Source organism: Microcebus murinus, chromosome 25, assembly GCF_040939455.1.
Source record: "Microcebus murinus isolate Inina chromosome 25, M.murinus_Inina_mat1.0, whole genome shotgun sequence".
Classification (NCBI taxonomy): Eukaryota; Metazoa; Chordata; class Mammalia; order Primates; family Cheirogaleidae; genus Microcebus; species Microcebus murinus.
The window spans coordinates 8,899,998-8,916,988 of NC_134128.1; the positions used below are offsets into that span (position 1 = coordinate 8,899,998).

Genomic DNA, 16,991 nt, shown 5'->3' on the forward strand with positions numbered 1-16,991 from the left:
GACGGGTCTCGCTCTTGCTCAGGCTGGTTTCGAACTCCTGACCTTGAGCAATCCGCCCGCCTCAGCCTCCCAAAGTGCTAGGATTACAGGCGTGAGCCACCGAGCCCGGCTAGCATAAGCTTTTGACTAAGACAAAATTGGGTTCAAATCGCGACTCTCCCAACTATATTAACCAAATTACCTAACCCTCTGAGCCCTCCATATTGTTCTTATCTATAAAACAAAGATAATAGCTACCTTAAAGGCTTTTTGTGAGAAATGGAGAATATCCATAGAAAGGTTCTAGCAATGGCAACCATACACTAAGTTTTAAGAAATGGTAGCTGTAACTATTTTACAATTAATGCCCTAATTAAAAATTTAAGTCAGGAAAGTATAGTATTTTGTCAGATCCCCTTATGTCCCTACTAAACTTTGAAAGCTGCAATTACCATCACCGTTTGCAGTAATATATCATGAAAGTATCACATGGAGAAGCAAAACTGTCGTGACTGAGGGCCTTCAATCTTGAAACCATGGGAAATTACATAGCTAAACATGCAATACGGCCGGGCGTGGTGGCTCACGCCTGTAATCCCAGCACTCTGGGAGGCCGAGGTGGGCGGATTGCTCGAGGTCAGGAGTTCAAAACCTGCCTGAGCAAGAGCGAGACCCCATCTCTAATATAAATAGAAAGAAATTAATTGGCCAACTAATATATATAGAAAAAATTAGCCGGGCATGGTGGCACATGCCTGTAGTCCCAGCTACTCGGGAAGCTGAGGCAGAAGGATTGCTTGAGCCCAGGAGTTTGAGGTTGCTGTGAGCTAGGCTGACGCCACGGCACTCACTCTAGCTTGGACAACAAAGCGAGACTCTGTCTCAAAAAAATAAAAAAATTAAAAAATTAAAAAAAAAAAAGAACTTCTTAATAAAGATTTACTAACAATAAAAAAAAAACATGCAATTTAGTAATCACACTTTGAAACTGAGTTACTGCTATAAAACACAAAAAAATCAAAAATTTCCTTTCCTATAAAGGCAAGGAACTTAAAATTCTAAATCTTTCATTGACACTGAGAATGACTGATTTCCTTCCATTCCCTTACATCTCAGGTATGACTGGTACAGCAACCTCCTTAAATTGTTCTTTACCTGCTTTCTATTTAATGTCACTCTATTTCCATCTTTTACAAGTCATCTACTATTTTAATCCAAATCAAGGTGACATTCCTTGAATTAAATAGAACTGGCTGGATGTGATGGCTCACACCTATAATCCTAGCACTTTGGGAGGCCAAGGTGGGAGGATTGCTTGAGGCCAGAAGTTTGAGACCATGCTGGACAACACAGCAAGACCTCATCTTTAAAAAAAAAAAAAAAATTTTTTTTTTTTAATTAGCTGATTGTGGTGGCACGTGCCTGTGGTCCCAGTTATTCAAGAGGCTCACTTGGGCCCAGGAGTTTGAGGCCGCAGTGAGCTACGATGACACCACTGTATTCTAGCCCAGGCAACAGGGCAAAACCCTGTCTCAAAACAACAATGATGACAACAACAAAACCCCTGGGATCCTGTAATGCACAAACACTACAAAAATATCCTGAAATTATTCTGTTCAGGATAGAGAGTAGAAACAAAGATGTAGAATGATATGAGGGTGGCAGTGACATGCTGATTCATTCCTTTATTCATTCCTCTGTCAAGCAAATATTCAGTAGCTACTATGCGAGGAGCAGGGAATAAAATAAAGAACAAGACAGACAAGGTCTCTGCTCTCTGAGAATTTCCAATTTAATTAGGAGAGCAAAGATTAAAACAAATACATGAATATAAATGCCAACATGTATTATGATGGAAAAGAAAAGGTTACCCCAAAAGTAAAAATTAGGAAGCAAGAAAAACCCATCTGGAGAAATATTTAAGCCAATGTCTAAAGGTTAGACAGGTGTTAACTGGTCAAAGAGTAAGGCAGAAAAGCTTGTTTAAAAGAACTTGGGGCCGGGCGCTGTGGCTCACGCCTGTAATCCTAGCTCTTGGGAGGCCGAGGCGGGCGGATTGCTCAAGGTCAGGAGTTCAAAACCAGCCTGAGCAAGAGCGAGACCCCGTCTCTACTATAAATAGAAAGAAATTAATTGGCCAACTGATATATATATAAAAAATTAGCCGGGCATGGTGGCGCATGCCTGTAGTCCCAGCTACTCGGGAGGCTGAGGCAGGAGGATCGCTTGAGCCCAGGAGTTTGAGGTTGCTGTGAGCTAGGCTGACGCCACGGCACTCACTCTAGCCTGGACAACAAAGTGAGACTCTGTCTCAAAAAAAAAAAAAAAAAAAAAAAAAAAAGAACTTGGAATATTCAAGGAAGAAAATGTAGATAGTACAGTCAAAGCACAGTGGAGAGAGTGGTAGGACAGGGTGGAGAGAGGAGAAGCAGCAAGACTTTGTAAGCCATGTAGAGGTGTTTAGAATTTATGCTAAAATCAATAAGACACCATAGGCAAACAGCGTGACTTAACTTTTTAAAAAGATTACCCCTTCAACAGCTATTCAGCAAATGGACTGAAAGGGGGATGAGTGAAAGCAGAAAGATATTTTAGGAGTCTGTTCCATAATTTAGAAGAAAAATGTATCTGAAGTACATCTAGAAGTTAGAATCATCTAAACTTGATAAATTAGATTTGGTAGGTAGGGTAGAGAAAAGTATTATGAATGGGTCACGAGTTTCCAACTAGTGATTAAAAGTGTCATTTAATGAGGTGGTAAAAACTGGAACGGGAAGAATGGAAGTTTTATTCAAAGCTATCGTAGGACTAAGGCTTGAGGCCCTCCAACATCTCAAGGATAGTTTGTCAAAGAATTCCTAGAAATTCCCAGAAAACTGACACCAGTGAGGTTAGAAGAAAACCATGACTATGGTGTCACTGAAGCCAAGAAAAGAGAGGCAGAAGAAACAAATGGCATCAAATGCAGCTGAGAAGTCTAGTTAAGATACAGACTGAAATGACCGTTGGATTTGAAAACATGGAAACAGATGGTGATCTCAAGAATAGTACGGTATGGGAAGAAGCTAGGACAACATTGTTTAGACTTGAGATTTTATTAGCGTGACCTATGCAATTACACAAAATTGACATAAGACAGAAGTATACCTGCCCAGTGACAGAAATATTAGTGTTCCCCAACTTGAGTTCCTACATGCCATTTTCCAACTGCCTATGAGGTCAGATCAGTACCCATCCAGTTGCTTATTCAGCAAAAGCAACAGAGTAAATGAACAGGATAGCCTTAAGGAATATTTATCCAAGTAAATAATTAAGCCTTAATAAGGTATCACTAACCCACATCCCAAGAGAGTGAATGTTCTTTTCTAGAGGTTAATATGGTATTAAAGGAGTTAAAAGTCCAAATCCTGCCCCCTTGTGCAAATAACTTCACTGATCCTCATGTACCTTCATTTATAAAGTAAGGATAGTACTGATGATTTCACAGGGCTGGTACCAGGATTAGCTGACATATGCAAACCATATACTAACATTAACACACTGTCTACCACACAGTAAACATTTGATAAACAGTAGCCATATTCTTAAATATAAAATATCTATTAAGAGTTAGAAGAAGCCGGGCGCGGTGGCTCACGCCTGTAATCCTAGCACTCTGGGAGGCTGAGGCAGGCAGATTGCTCGAGGTCAGGAGTTCGAAACCAGCCTGAGCAAGAGCAAGACCCCATCTCTACTATAAATAGAAAGAAATTAACTGGCCAACTAATATATAGAAAAAAATTAGCCACGCATGGTGGCGCATGCCTGTAGTCCCAGCTACTCGGGAGGCTGAGGCAGGAGGACTGCTTGAGCCCAGGAGTTTGAGGTTGCTGTGAGCTAGACTGACGCCACGGCACTCACTCTAGCCTGGGCAACAAAGCGAGACTCTGTCTCAAAAAAAAAAAAAAAAAAGAATTAAATTAGATGATGTATACAATAACAGAAAAGGCTTCCACGGTTACTTTGCCTTAATGCCCCGTCCCTTTGGCAACTAATGAACACGAATTCTTTATCTTTGGTTTTCCCTTTCTAGACTGTCTTTATTAATTCATTCATTACTCAGAGAGGGTTAAACAAATTTTTTTAAGTTAGAACTTTCTTTTTTTTTTTGAGACAGAGTCTCACTCTGTTGCCCCAGCTAGAGTGCCATGGCGTCAGCCTAACTCACAGCAACCTCAAACTCCTGGGCTTAAACGATCCTTCTACCTTGGCCTCCCAAGTAGCTGGGACTACCATGCACCACCATGCCCAGCTACTTTTTTTTTCTATTTATAGTAGAGACGAGGTCTCGCTTTTGCTCAGGCTAGTCTCAAACTCCTGAACTCAAATGATCTGTCCGCCTCAGCCTCCCAGAGTACTAGGATTACAGGTGTGACCCACCGCGCCAGCCTAGAACTTTCTTTTCTGAGACTCTTGGCCATCTTGATAGAGTATAGGTATTCCTAAATCTCTTTAGGCCAGCATTAACTATTTCTTAAATTTCATTAACTATTTCTTAAATAGGTTGCTCTATTTTTATATAAAGATGAACAATTTTACTCATTATGTATTGCTTTTGACATTACCTATAAAATTTATACATGCTTTTTTTTTTTTTTTTGAGACAGGGTCTCACTGTGTTGTCCAGGATAGAGTACAATGGCATCATCATAGCTCACTACAACTTCAAACTCCTGGGTTCAAGCAATCCTCCTGCCTCAGCCTCACAAGTAGCTGTGACTACAGGCATACCACTGTATTGTCTAGTTTTTCTATTTTTCTGTAGAGACAGACAGGGTTTTGCTGTTGCTCAGGCTGGTCTTGAACTCCTGGCCTTAAGCAATCCTCCTGCCTCAGCCTCCCAGTGTGCAAGGCTTATAGGAGTGAGCCACCACACTTGGCCCATACTCATTATTAAAAGTTTGAAATACATGGAAAAGTAGGGAAAAAAATCACTCACAAGCTGGTGATATTTTGATAAATTTTCAAACTTTTTAGTTTATGGTTTTGTTTTGTTCTACACGGCTGCCTATATACTAATTATATAATTTAGTCATTTTGTATTTTATATGCATATTTTCCTATTTCATTATAAAATATTTTTAGATGTCTTAATATCATTTTTTTACTAAATCAACTGGATATTGCAACATTAACTTCATTTTACAATATTCTAAAAAATGTGCTTTTTACAAAATATAAGAGATGCTAAAAAGACTAAAAAAATAAAACAGATGACATCCTTGTATTCATGACACTGAAGGAAAAGGAGACAGCCATTAAATAAATAATAATACAAACATGAGTGCTATGATGAAAAAGTATTAATAGAATGTGCTATAACAGAATATAAGGGGAAATTTTACTGAGATTAACAGTCCAGGGCTGGCCTCTTAGAAGAAGTAACATATCAGCTAAAAAGAAGTCCTTAGGGACCATTTCTGTTTTTATTTACCCAGAATTCTTTCCCAAGTTCTTTTCCAAGTAGCATCCTATTTTCTATCAGGGAAACACCCCTCCCACATTTCACACACTCTTGACCCATTGGTGCACATGTGACCCAAGTCAAGGCAGACAAACAGATTGTCTTTCCTGGGAGCTTAAATCTTAAACACATAGTCAGAAGAGAAGAAAATGGTCAGACCTAAGTTAGTCTAATGACAGCAATATTAGGAGCCTATTGATCAATTCCTGTTTATCTAACCCTTAAACTATACTTATTGCTGTCCTTCCAGAGGTAGGAAACAGGGTTTTTCCTTTAATTCGCTAAAATAACTATACATATCCAACAAATTCTTACGCTTAAACTGGACAGAATTCACTTCTGTGGTTTATACAAAATGAACCCCAATAATGATAAGGCCAGTACTGCAGAGTAAGGAAAGAAAAAAGATGCTCAAAGATGAAGCCAGCTAGAAGCCAGGTCATGTGGAGCCTTAGAGGCCATCAAGTACTACATAATTCCATCCTAATGGAAAGCCACAGAAGAGTTTCAACCGGGAGAGTGGCATGATCAGAATTATGTTTTTATGAGACCACTTTGGCTGCAGAGTGGACAATGCCCTGAAAGACAAAAGAAGAGTGGAATCAGGTAGATCACTTACATAGCTATTATAACATTTTATACAAAAGATTTTAAGTAGCTAAAATCTGGTGAGAATGATGGAGAAAAATAGAGGATTAAGGAGTTTCAACACTAAATTAGGATAAAGAGAAACCACAAGAAGACTAAAAAGAAATAGGTCAAAAGAGTAGGACAACTACAAAACAAAAGCTAAGCATAATACTATAAAATAAAAAATTTTTAAATATTAAAAAAGAAGGTGTTTCCAACAAGAATTCCTAAACAAAAACAAATCTGCTAAGAAGAGGTCAACTAAGATGAAAACTGAAAAACACCCATTGACTTGGCAATGTGAAAGCCATTCCTGACCTGAGTGGAGTGGTAGTTGTAGAAGCCAGTAAGAGGCTATCTTAAAAATCAATGAACAGGAGAATTTCTGTTTCTGGCAATGAGGCAGACTAGATGCCCTAAAAACCCTCCTAATTACCGAAAAATGAATGCCTGATACCACAAGAAAGTTAGGAAAATCTCTACAGGTCAAAAAGGAAGAGGAAACTTAAAAACTTTTTTTTTTTGAGACAAGAGTCTCACTTTGTTGCCCAGGCTAGAATGAGTGCCGTGGTGTCAGCCTAGCTCACAATAACCTCAAACTCCTGGGCTCAAGCAATCCTACTGCCTCAGCCTCCCGAGTAGCTGGGACTACAGGCATGCGCCACCATGCCGGGCTAATTTTTTCTGTTATATATATTAGTTGGCCAATTAATTTCTTTCTATTTATAGTAGAGACAGGGTCTCACTCTTGCTCAGGCTGGTTTTGAACTCCTGACCTTGAGCAATCCACCCACCTCAGCCTCCCAGTGCTAGAATTACAGGTGAAACTTAAAAACTTTAAGCTTGAACAGGCTGCCCTAGAGAAGTCAGCCCGTTTCAAAACTTCGGTTTTAATGCCTAAAAGGAAAAAAGATGAGACCATGGGCCTCTTAACGGATGGAAGACTGAAATTAATGAGACCATATTTATGTAGCTGAGACATACTAGGCTACACTTTCAGTGGAAGAGCAGACCATCTAAAAAAAGAAAAAAAACAACCCAATCCCACACACAAAACCACAGCATAGGAGAAAACAAGGAAGCTGGTCCAATCTGGTCTTTGCTCTGGAAACAGAGTAAAAAAGTCTGCTCTAAGAATTTAATAGCCACAGCCTCACCTTCCAGTAGGTTCTGTGTTTGAATTTACACTATGTGCCTCATCTGGTAAACGCCAAGCATTAAATTAACATTTAAAAAGGTCAGGCAGTGAAGCAAACACAAAACCTCTCTGAAAGGATATAACATCAACCCAGGCTAAAACATGAGTTTACAATCCAAAACTCAAAACCATTTAAGTAAACAATCCCCAAGATGATAAATTAGCAGGCACAAATATTTAGAACTTTACAAAATGGAAATGGCAAATAAAGATTGAGATAAATATTTTAAATGATTAAGAACCTATGAGGAGGAATTGAAAAATATGAGAAAGGAACAAGATTCTACATAAAAAAGAGGAAGCTGGAATATCTTGCTGTTGTAGGCAGAATTCTTAAGCCACTCTGTTCCCTGCCCTATCCCTTGGTTAGAGAATGAAACACAAATCTAGGTACTGCTGTGAAGGGACTCTGCAGATTAAATTCAAGTTATTGGTCAGCTGACTATGAAATAGGTAGATTACCCTGGGTTATCCAGGTGGACCTAACGCAATCAGATGAGCGTTTCAAGACAGAAGAGGAAGGCAGATGAGTCAATAGATTATGTGGCAGAAGACAGCAAGGGAGAGGCAGTAGAAGGGGAAGTCAGAGAGGCTATAAGCGCCAGAAGGATTCTCACCTTTACTGGCTATGAGATGTAAGGATATTTGCAAGGTCCTAAAAAAAAAAGCCTCTAGGAACTATGGGAACCCCTCACCATAGAGGACAGCTAGTAATGGCGACCACAGTCCTGCAAGTGCAAGTGCAAGGAAGGAACAGGATTCTGCTAAGAACCTGAACAAGCTTCCAAGTGGTTTCTTCCCAAAGTCTCCTGATAAGAGCCCAGCTGGCCAACACCTGGATTTCAGCCTTGTGAGACTAAGCAAAACACCCAGCCAACCCAACCTAAACTTCTAACCTATTAATAAATATGATAAATGAAAGATAATGAACCTGTGTGGTTTTAAGGTGCTAAATTTGTGGTAATTTGTTATGGAAGCAATAGAAAATGAATACTTTTGCAGTACCAGGAAGGAAGCATTCAAAGAATAACAGGGACAGGTCAAGAGAACAGGGAGCCAGCTCAAAGGGGCTCCCACTGAATAAACTGTCAACAATTTGAACACCACAGTAAATCATGAGTAACGGATTATTAACCCTATGAATTCATAAATTTAAACTAACTGAAAGATTAATGAGGAATAGGATGTTTATACAATCTCACTATTCTACAAAATAACTACTAATTATAAAGGGAAAAAGAAAACCTTTACATTGGAAAAACCTCTCTACTTTGGAAAAGTTCTCTCTACTATACTTGACTGTTTCAAAAATATATATTTTTAGATGTGGGGAAAGAACTACATAGATTTTTAGGGGAAAAAAATGAAAAAGAAAACCAAACTAAGTGCATTTGAAAAGGAACCACAAAGAATTTCTAAATTTAAAAAAGTTCATTGAAATTTTTTACTCAATAGTCAGGCAAAACAATAAACAGAGCTAAAGAGATAATGAAGAAAAAAGATCTAAATAAATTACTCAGATATAGAACAGATAAAGAAATGGAAATTATAAAGGAGAAGTAAAGGACAGAAAGAGCAGAACTGCAGTCTAAATATGTCTAATACAAATTCTAGAACATGGAATAAATAACCTGTCTCCTCAGCTACTGGCATTTAATCCATTTACTACTAATTCTTCTTGGATAATATATATCTCATTAGTCTGACTTCCAGGATCCTTACTTAAGCCATCAATATATTTGGCTAGATTGTAACAAAAATCTATTTAGTTTCTCTGTTCCAGCATTAGCTCTTTTCGAAAAGTCTTCTTATATGCTACTACCAGATGAACCTTCATAAAAAACAGGTTTTATGATCTTTTTTCCCAACTCAAATACCAACTACTTTTGACTCCCTGGCCTAACAAGCTAACACTGTTATTTTTCATATCAAATATCAATATTACTGTCACTTTATACAGCCTGTCTCACATTAGTGCCAGTGCTTGTGCTAATTTTAAACCTGAGATTTGGTGTCTAGCTCTGATCCCATCCTCCAAATAACTAAATTTTACATGTTAAGCATCAGGTTAAATGTTGAATTCTCTGGACATCTCATTCCTTCATTCGAAAGTAATTTTGGTCTTGAACTCATATTAGCCATTAAAGAAGTTATAACTATATCCATTGAAACTGTTATTTATATACATACTTCTCTTTCTTTTAGATTCTGTGTTCTGAAAGGCAGGATCCATTTGTAGTATATAATTACTTCCCCAAAGCAACTAACCAGAATCTTACATATAGAACACCTTAATATATACTTGTCAAATGATAAAAAGCTAAGATAGTCTTGAGAAGGAAAGTTCCATATTGAAGGTACTCATAGCCTGTAAGATTAATTTTATCACTATGTGAAAACCAAGGTTTTAGGAGAAGGAAGAGGATATAGATGCATACATTAATTGGGTAAGAATAGTGGATTCCATGTCCTAGTTTGGAATACACATGTTCACTCTCGACTGATCCTAAGTATTTTAGAAATATAAAGAATTAGAGAATTATTATAAATCATGAAATATGGTATCAGATTCTTCCTTCTCTTAGTGAGAAAGAAGGGATACAGCTATAGCAAGTGGTCTTAAAAATCAATGACCTAGGCACCTACACTCTTATAAGAGTATTGGGAATTCTAAAATCCATCTACCATGTCTTAAGCAATATGACAAATCCAACAAGTACAACAATAAGAACATGATAAAAGTTTGTACCATCTAACATCCAAGATTATGGATAATTCCTTTCAGGTATCATTTTTTGTGACTACAGATCCCTAATGTTGCTTTATATGGGAAGGTTTCCAAACTACATCAGGATTAATTTAACACTATTACATTTAGAACCATGCTTAAATTTGGTACATACCTATGAATTTAAGTTCCTGCTTTGTTAGTGTAGAACTGTCATCTCTGTCTAAAGAAAAGATACACTTTAATTTTGGATTTTTAATCACCAGTTCTTAAAAGATAGACAGGTTGAGAAACTTAAGACATTACAGGAGAAAAACAAACAAAAATAAATCAATAGGGTCACAATCCCCCCCCAAAAAAAAAATCTATGTAAATTTATTAAGTCATTAGCAGCACTCTAAATACAAAGATTATTAATGGTATTAACACTGAATTAATTTAAAAGTAATTCTTATACAATTCATTTCCATTTATACTACTTTCTTCACTCAGTAGGAACTTTTTAAGTTCAGCATCTCTTGCAGTTTCAATGAGACATTCATAAATTCATTTTGCTTTATAGCAGTTAAACATAAATACTGAAAATTACTTTTTCTCCCCAGTGCCTGACTCACTTAACCAAATGGTGATGTCTTTCTGTGTTTATTTCTTTTTTTTTTTCTTTTTTTTTTTTTTTTTTTCTTCGTCAGAAATGGACTACGAATTCTGTGTTTATTTCTTAAGTCTCTGAAGTCCATCTTCCAGGAACCAATAGCAACAAAGTAGTTCAGATGTTTGGAAATGGAAAAAGACTTATTGTTTTACCTATAGTATATGTCTTATACTACTTATTAACAAGGCTGTGTAATATTAGTTAAATTCTTTCCTATACAGGTTTAATCATAACCCTGCCCATAACTTCATGCCATTTCATCATGTGTTCTGTCTCCCCCAAACTCATCTTAGGTCCTTATCATTTTTGTGATTCAAGACAGCAATTCTGAGGTCTGGGTTTATTTTCCTTCAAGTGCCTTTCTTTAGAGTGTCATTCCAACCCTCTACCAATGTGCTTTGCAACCTTTTATTATTATGTCTAAGGTCTAGTTCTGCTTTTCCCCTTAATTATCACTTATCAAGTGATTTACAGTTTGTATATATTAGAACAAACCTAATAGCATTTGTTATATCCTAGGATGTGACAATTTACTGTATAAACATAAAGAACATAGCAACTAATCAAGTTTTTTTAAAAGTCTGTTGTGATTAAACAGAAATTAGAAAAAAAATAAATAAATAAAAAGAGATTAGATCTAAAATGATCTAGATCAATGATTTTCAATGTGCGCACTGTTGACAGTGACAGGTCATCCCATCACTAATAGGTTATTACACACAGTGAATATCGAGTGATGCAGACTGTGCAACAGTTACATATACCTAAGGATTACTCATCTCTCTTCTTGGATTCCTACCCACTAATGCTTCTCTAAAATGAAAAAGGGACACGTGAAGAACAAAGATCCAGTTTCCTACAAACTAGTCTTGAAAAGCCTGAGTAGGATCCTATTCTTGTGGGAGAAGTTCACCTCTAATATTAATTAGCATTCACACTTATCCTCATCCTATAGCAGATATATAAAAATAATTGGTTAACATTACTTTACCTCCTCCATCAAATGAGATTTGTTTAATGAGCATAGTCATGACAAACCGTGTCATAATTAAAGGGAATTTAAAAGCAGAATAAATGAGACACAGAAATCAATTAGCAATACACTGCTGTGAAAATAGATCTAAGCTCTTTAGCTACTTTAATCCACTAGTTTAAATTTATAAGGTAAGAAAGGCCAAGGCAAATAAATGAAATAACTCTATTACTGGAGCAAAGAACCAAATTAATACACTGAAATAAACAAGACTGATGCACATTTTAATCCACCCCCCCAAAAAATGAACATACTACCAAAAATATATGAAACACTCAGGGATTATGTAGCAATTGACAGCAATTCATTCATTTAACATTTATGGAAAGCCTATTAGAGAATGACCTAAATACTGATAAAATAAAGATGAATAAAACCCAACTTCTACCTTAAATGAGTTTATAGTCTAGTGAGAAAATTCTATAAACAACCTAGAAAGCACGACAGCAAAATCATCACTGAAACAGAAAGATGAAAACCAGAATATGCTAGTTTTCAACTGAATTACAAAACTATAGTCTTTCTATACATATTACTTGTTTCATCATTATTGTAAGAAACAGAGAAGTTAAACTTACAGTTTATTAAGATCATGAAATCTAAATTCTCTTAGTCAAGCTGCCTAATTCCAACACACCACCACATAACAAAATATTATGAAATAAAAGGCACTTAAGTTCATGGGCATCTATTTAAAGTTAATTCCCCATGTATTGTCTTTTAAGATATTCAAATGACTACTTTGCCCTTCCAAACTGCCTTAAAAGTTTCTAAAATTTATATTATATATCTCTCCTAACTTTTGTTATTTCTTCACTTGTTAAGTTTCTTGAATTTCTCTAATCATATAAAATTTATCCTACTGGGCCTTAATTTGTTTTTTTGAGATTGGTGAGGTATTTTCCTAAAAGTACTTTTCTTTGCATCAAAGTTATTCTTAATTCCTTACCTAAAAACACCAGTTTCAAAAGTTTACGGAATATAAACACACCCCAAAAAACAACCACCATTAAGTCCTAAGATCCTCTCCAAGAAACAACAAATTAAGACATATGGTTAAAACTCAATGTCTATGACTATTAATATAAAATATGTCCCTGGTCCTTATACTTTTATTAATTTTTTCAGAACAAGTTTCAGTGAATAAAATATTTTTAATTTTATAAAATTCTACATAAAACATTTTGAAATACATCAGATGCTACATAGTAAATGATGAAAATAATCCAGAGTCTCAAATGTCTAATGGAAGAGATTTTTAAGTTTCACCAATGTGAGACAAATATGGCTAAGATATAGATCAGAGAAACAAAACCAATTATCTAGAGGAATAGTAGAGATAAATACGAGAAAGTATTAGAACACCATGTATGAGAATGTAAAAGTATTTTTTTAAAAAGAGAATGAATTAAGTCTTTTCAAAACGCCAAAAAAAAAAAAAAACTGTAGGAAATAAAACTGTGTTTAGTTTTAACAACTACTTTTACTAAAGTTGGAAGTCCACACCAACAGATACAAACAAGGTCTAAATCACAGATTTTGGAGAAAATAATGTAGCATGTATCAGGAAACTTACAAGCAGCTTATACTGAAGCAGCATAAAGTTTAGGAAAAGAAGAGCTGAGACTGGAGAGAGTAAGGACCAGATTATTAAAAACTCCATATACTAGGCCAAGGAGTATGACTTTTATACTATATCCCATAAGCATCAGAAAATTCTTTAAGTAAGACAGTGTGGCATGGTCTCATTTGTATTTTAGAGCATCAATTCTGGGAGCATCTAGAGAATGGATGGGATAACAGAACAAAGGTTAGGAGGAAATAGTTCAGATGACCATGTAGGACTTAACCAAGCAGGGATGGTAGAAATACAAAGGAAAAGTTAAACTAATGAGTAACAGGGAAAACCTTACCAAAAAAAAAAAAAATGATCAAGAAAATGAGAGGGGAGAGTTTTAATTAACTTCCTAGCATAATTCTGATTTAGGTGGTTGAGCACTGTACAGAGAAAGGAACAGAAGAGAAGAAGCAGGCTCAGAGTGGGAATATAAGAACTGACATTTATCAGGTTTTTGGAAATATGAGTCTAGAACTTGGGAGAAAAGTCTAAATTGGAGGCACAGATATGGTAAGCTAATGAATATAGGTAATAGTTGAAACTACATTCATGTATAAGATATTTCCCAAGGGAGTATGTGTAGGATGAAGAGAAAATACAGGGTGAGGAGGAAGGACAATGAAGGACTAGTCAAAGAAATCAAAAAAGGTACTGACATAATCTCAGAAAGAAATATATAGCTGCAAAGGCATACTTTCAAAAAAAATCTCTAACCAGTAATCTATAACCTAACCTTCTACCTTAAGGAACCAGAAAAGAGAAGAGCAAACTAAACCCAAAGCAAGTAGAATGAAGGAAATGATAAACACTAGTGATAAATAAACAGAGAACAGGAAAATAATGGAGAAAATGAACAGATCAAAAGTTGGTTCTTCAAAATATCAACAAAAATGACAAAACTGCAGCTAGAAATGATGAAAAAAGGAGGAGACATGATACACATTACTAAAATCATGAAGGAAAGGGGGCTATTACTAACAACCTCATCAAAATAAAAAAGATACTACTATGAACAATTGTGTGCCAACTAACCAGTCAGTACAGATAAAATGGGTAAATTCTGATAAACATACAACTACCAAAACTGACACAAGAAAAAATAGAAAGTCTGAATGGACCTAAAACAAGAGATTGAGTCAGAAATCAAATTTGTCCAATCTGATAATGCCATCTAAGAAAAAACCCACAGCTAACATCATACTTAATAGTGAAAAACTGAAAGCTTCCTCCATAGGAACAAGACAAGGATGTGTGCTCTCATCAATTCCAATCAACACTGTACTGGAGGTGGCAGGAAGGGGAAATGGGGAGTTGTTTAACGGCTATAAAGTTTTGATTCTGCACCATGAAAAAATTCTGGAGATTGGCTGAACAACAATGTGAATATACTGAGTATTACTTAATTTAAAGATTACATGTTACGTGTATTTTACCAATTTTTTTAAAAAAGCTAACACCTGGGGGGAAAAAAACAACACTATAGATTTTTTCCAGGTAAGTCCAAGAAACTCTCCCTCAATTGCCCAAAGGACAAAAATCACTCACTAGATGTCAATTCTACATTTGTGTTTGCAATTAAAAATATAATTCCATTACTTAATTTCCTTTCTCGATGTGACTGAGAAAGCACAAGCATCTGACTGTACTAATAAAGAATTCTCTCTCAAACACAATACTATAAAACCAAAAATTTCAAAGAAAACCCATATTTATGAGTAACATGACAACTGTTCCAGCCAATTAATACAACACAGTGATTTATTAATGATGGCATCAAAGGATTTACACGGCAGTTCGTTGTTCACAATTGCTCCCCATGATGTCTACTTTCTTTTTACCCCAAATACGCTTTTCTAAATGAACAGGATGCCTCCAAATTCTAATATTCTAAGAATTGAAGAGCAAGTCTAAATTTACCTATGTAAACTAAAAGGATGTTAAACTTCTTCAGCTTTTATACTTCTCTTCCAAAGAATGGTAACATCTTAGGTTTATTATAAAGAATAAATTCCCACTCTAGATACCTAATGTTCAATAATTCCTTGTTATCAAGACTACTCACATTATCTAAGCCTCTACAGATACAGCTTCCATAGGGAAGCAAGAGTTATAAATATACTCATTAATAAAATGATTACTTATAAAATAAGCTTCCCACCCTGACCACCCCCACCCTCAAAGCAACAGGAGTGTCTATGCCTGCTCATTATGTCAGTCTCTTGCTGGCTGTCAATACTGTAAACATCTGACAATAAAATCCAAACACAATGCAAACTGACTACAAATTCAACTACATGAGCAAAATATGTAAGATTTCATCAAGTTAATGAAAATATACTGAAAAACTCAAAATCATACGAACAAATGAACTGGATCAGTTAACAACTGAAAAAGAAAATCAACCAAGATGACACTAGACTAAAAAGAGAGTTTCTGAACATCAAAGCATTAAGGAAGGTTCTTGAAGAAATTAAAGAAACCCTTAAATATTTTTGCAAGAATGATCTTCATTATAACTAATTGCAAATGTGAAAAATGATAGCATTTGCCTTTTATGCTGATTTCAGAATCCAACCCAGCAAAAGATGTAACTCCATATAAAAACTTGGTCCCAAACTAGATATAATTAAAATGGCTATTTTCCATTTATTCACTATATGCAATACAGAGGTTAAGACAATAGAAGCATTCTATACATTAATAAACCAAAATTGTAACAAATAAAATTTACATTCCAAGTTGTTGTTAGAAGCACTAAATTCCTGGTGTAGGTACCAATTACTAACAGCACAAGCAAGAGAGAGCTCAAAAGAACTAGAAATACTATTTGCAAAACAAAAACTTTCAGAAACTTAAAACAATACCATTATCATTTTGCCTCACAAATACAATAAAAGCCAAACTGATGAACTATAGTGACCTATCATCCTCCTGCAGGTAATCTACAAAAATTTTTCACTAAGATGCTGAATAATCACCCACTGCAGTGCTTGATTTTATCTAATCAATAGAACATGCTTGCTTTCAATCAGAATTCTCTATAAAAGGCAACTCTGTGATAAATGAACCACTAGAGAAGATTCTAATAAAACTTACCATTGTGTATTGCATTCAGCAACTCTGAGAACGCTTTTAAGTAAGGAAAAAAGGACTTCAGGTTAAGATCATTCTCAAACACACAAAAGAAATACATAGGCATAGACTAAATTCCTATAATAAAATCTCCCTGAGTCTACTGTGTACCATTGTTTGAATTATTAAAACTGCAAGTTTGGTTCAGTTTTTACATGGTATAAATTTCTAAATATTGTATGCTATTTGTCAACATGTTACCTACTAAATTTAGCTAATGTTAGATATACTGTCATAATGACAATAATTTCCTTAGTAATAAACATATATATATATATATATCTTAAATCACTTTTAAAAAGACATTTAGCAGTCTAACCATGTAATAATATCTTGCTAAAAGTGAGTCTCTATAAGAATGCAATTCTTTATAGGTAAATTTACCTTAGGGCATACTCAACAATATTTATTATGAATTAAAAAAACCTCATCACTTAATCCTATCAAACATTCTCATTTCCTAGACTTCAGTATAAGAAAGCCTCAATGTATGTAGAGGTCTAAGCAAGAAAGCCACC

General features: G+C 35.5%; 1 protein-coding gene across 16 annotated transcripts in view; it reads right to left on the reverse strand.

Annotated features, from left to right (window-relative positions):
- Positions 1 to 16,991, reverse strand: part of MLLT10 (MLLT10 histone lysine methyltransferase DOT1L cofactor) — a 198,777-nt gene that overhangs the window by 35,229 nt on the left and 146,557 nt on the right. For 12 of the 16 annotated variants that reach the window (XM_075997678.1, XM_012767337.3, XM_075997676.1 and 9 more), the window contains 2 exons: positions 16,438 to 16,470; positions 10,214 to 10,261 (listed from right to left, as the gene is read on the reverse strand). The exons of 2 other annotated variants lie outside the window; for them this stretch is intronic. In XM_075997678.1, the coding sequence (XP_075853793.1) occupies positions 10,214 to 10,261; positions 16,438 to 16,470 (81 nt within the window). The remainder of the gene's footprint in view (positions 1 to 10,213; positions 10,262 to 16,437; positions 16,471 to 16,991) is intronic. 2 more of the 16 variants (XM_020284165.2, XM_012767328.3) reach the window with 1 other exon arrangement.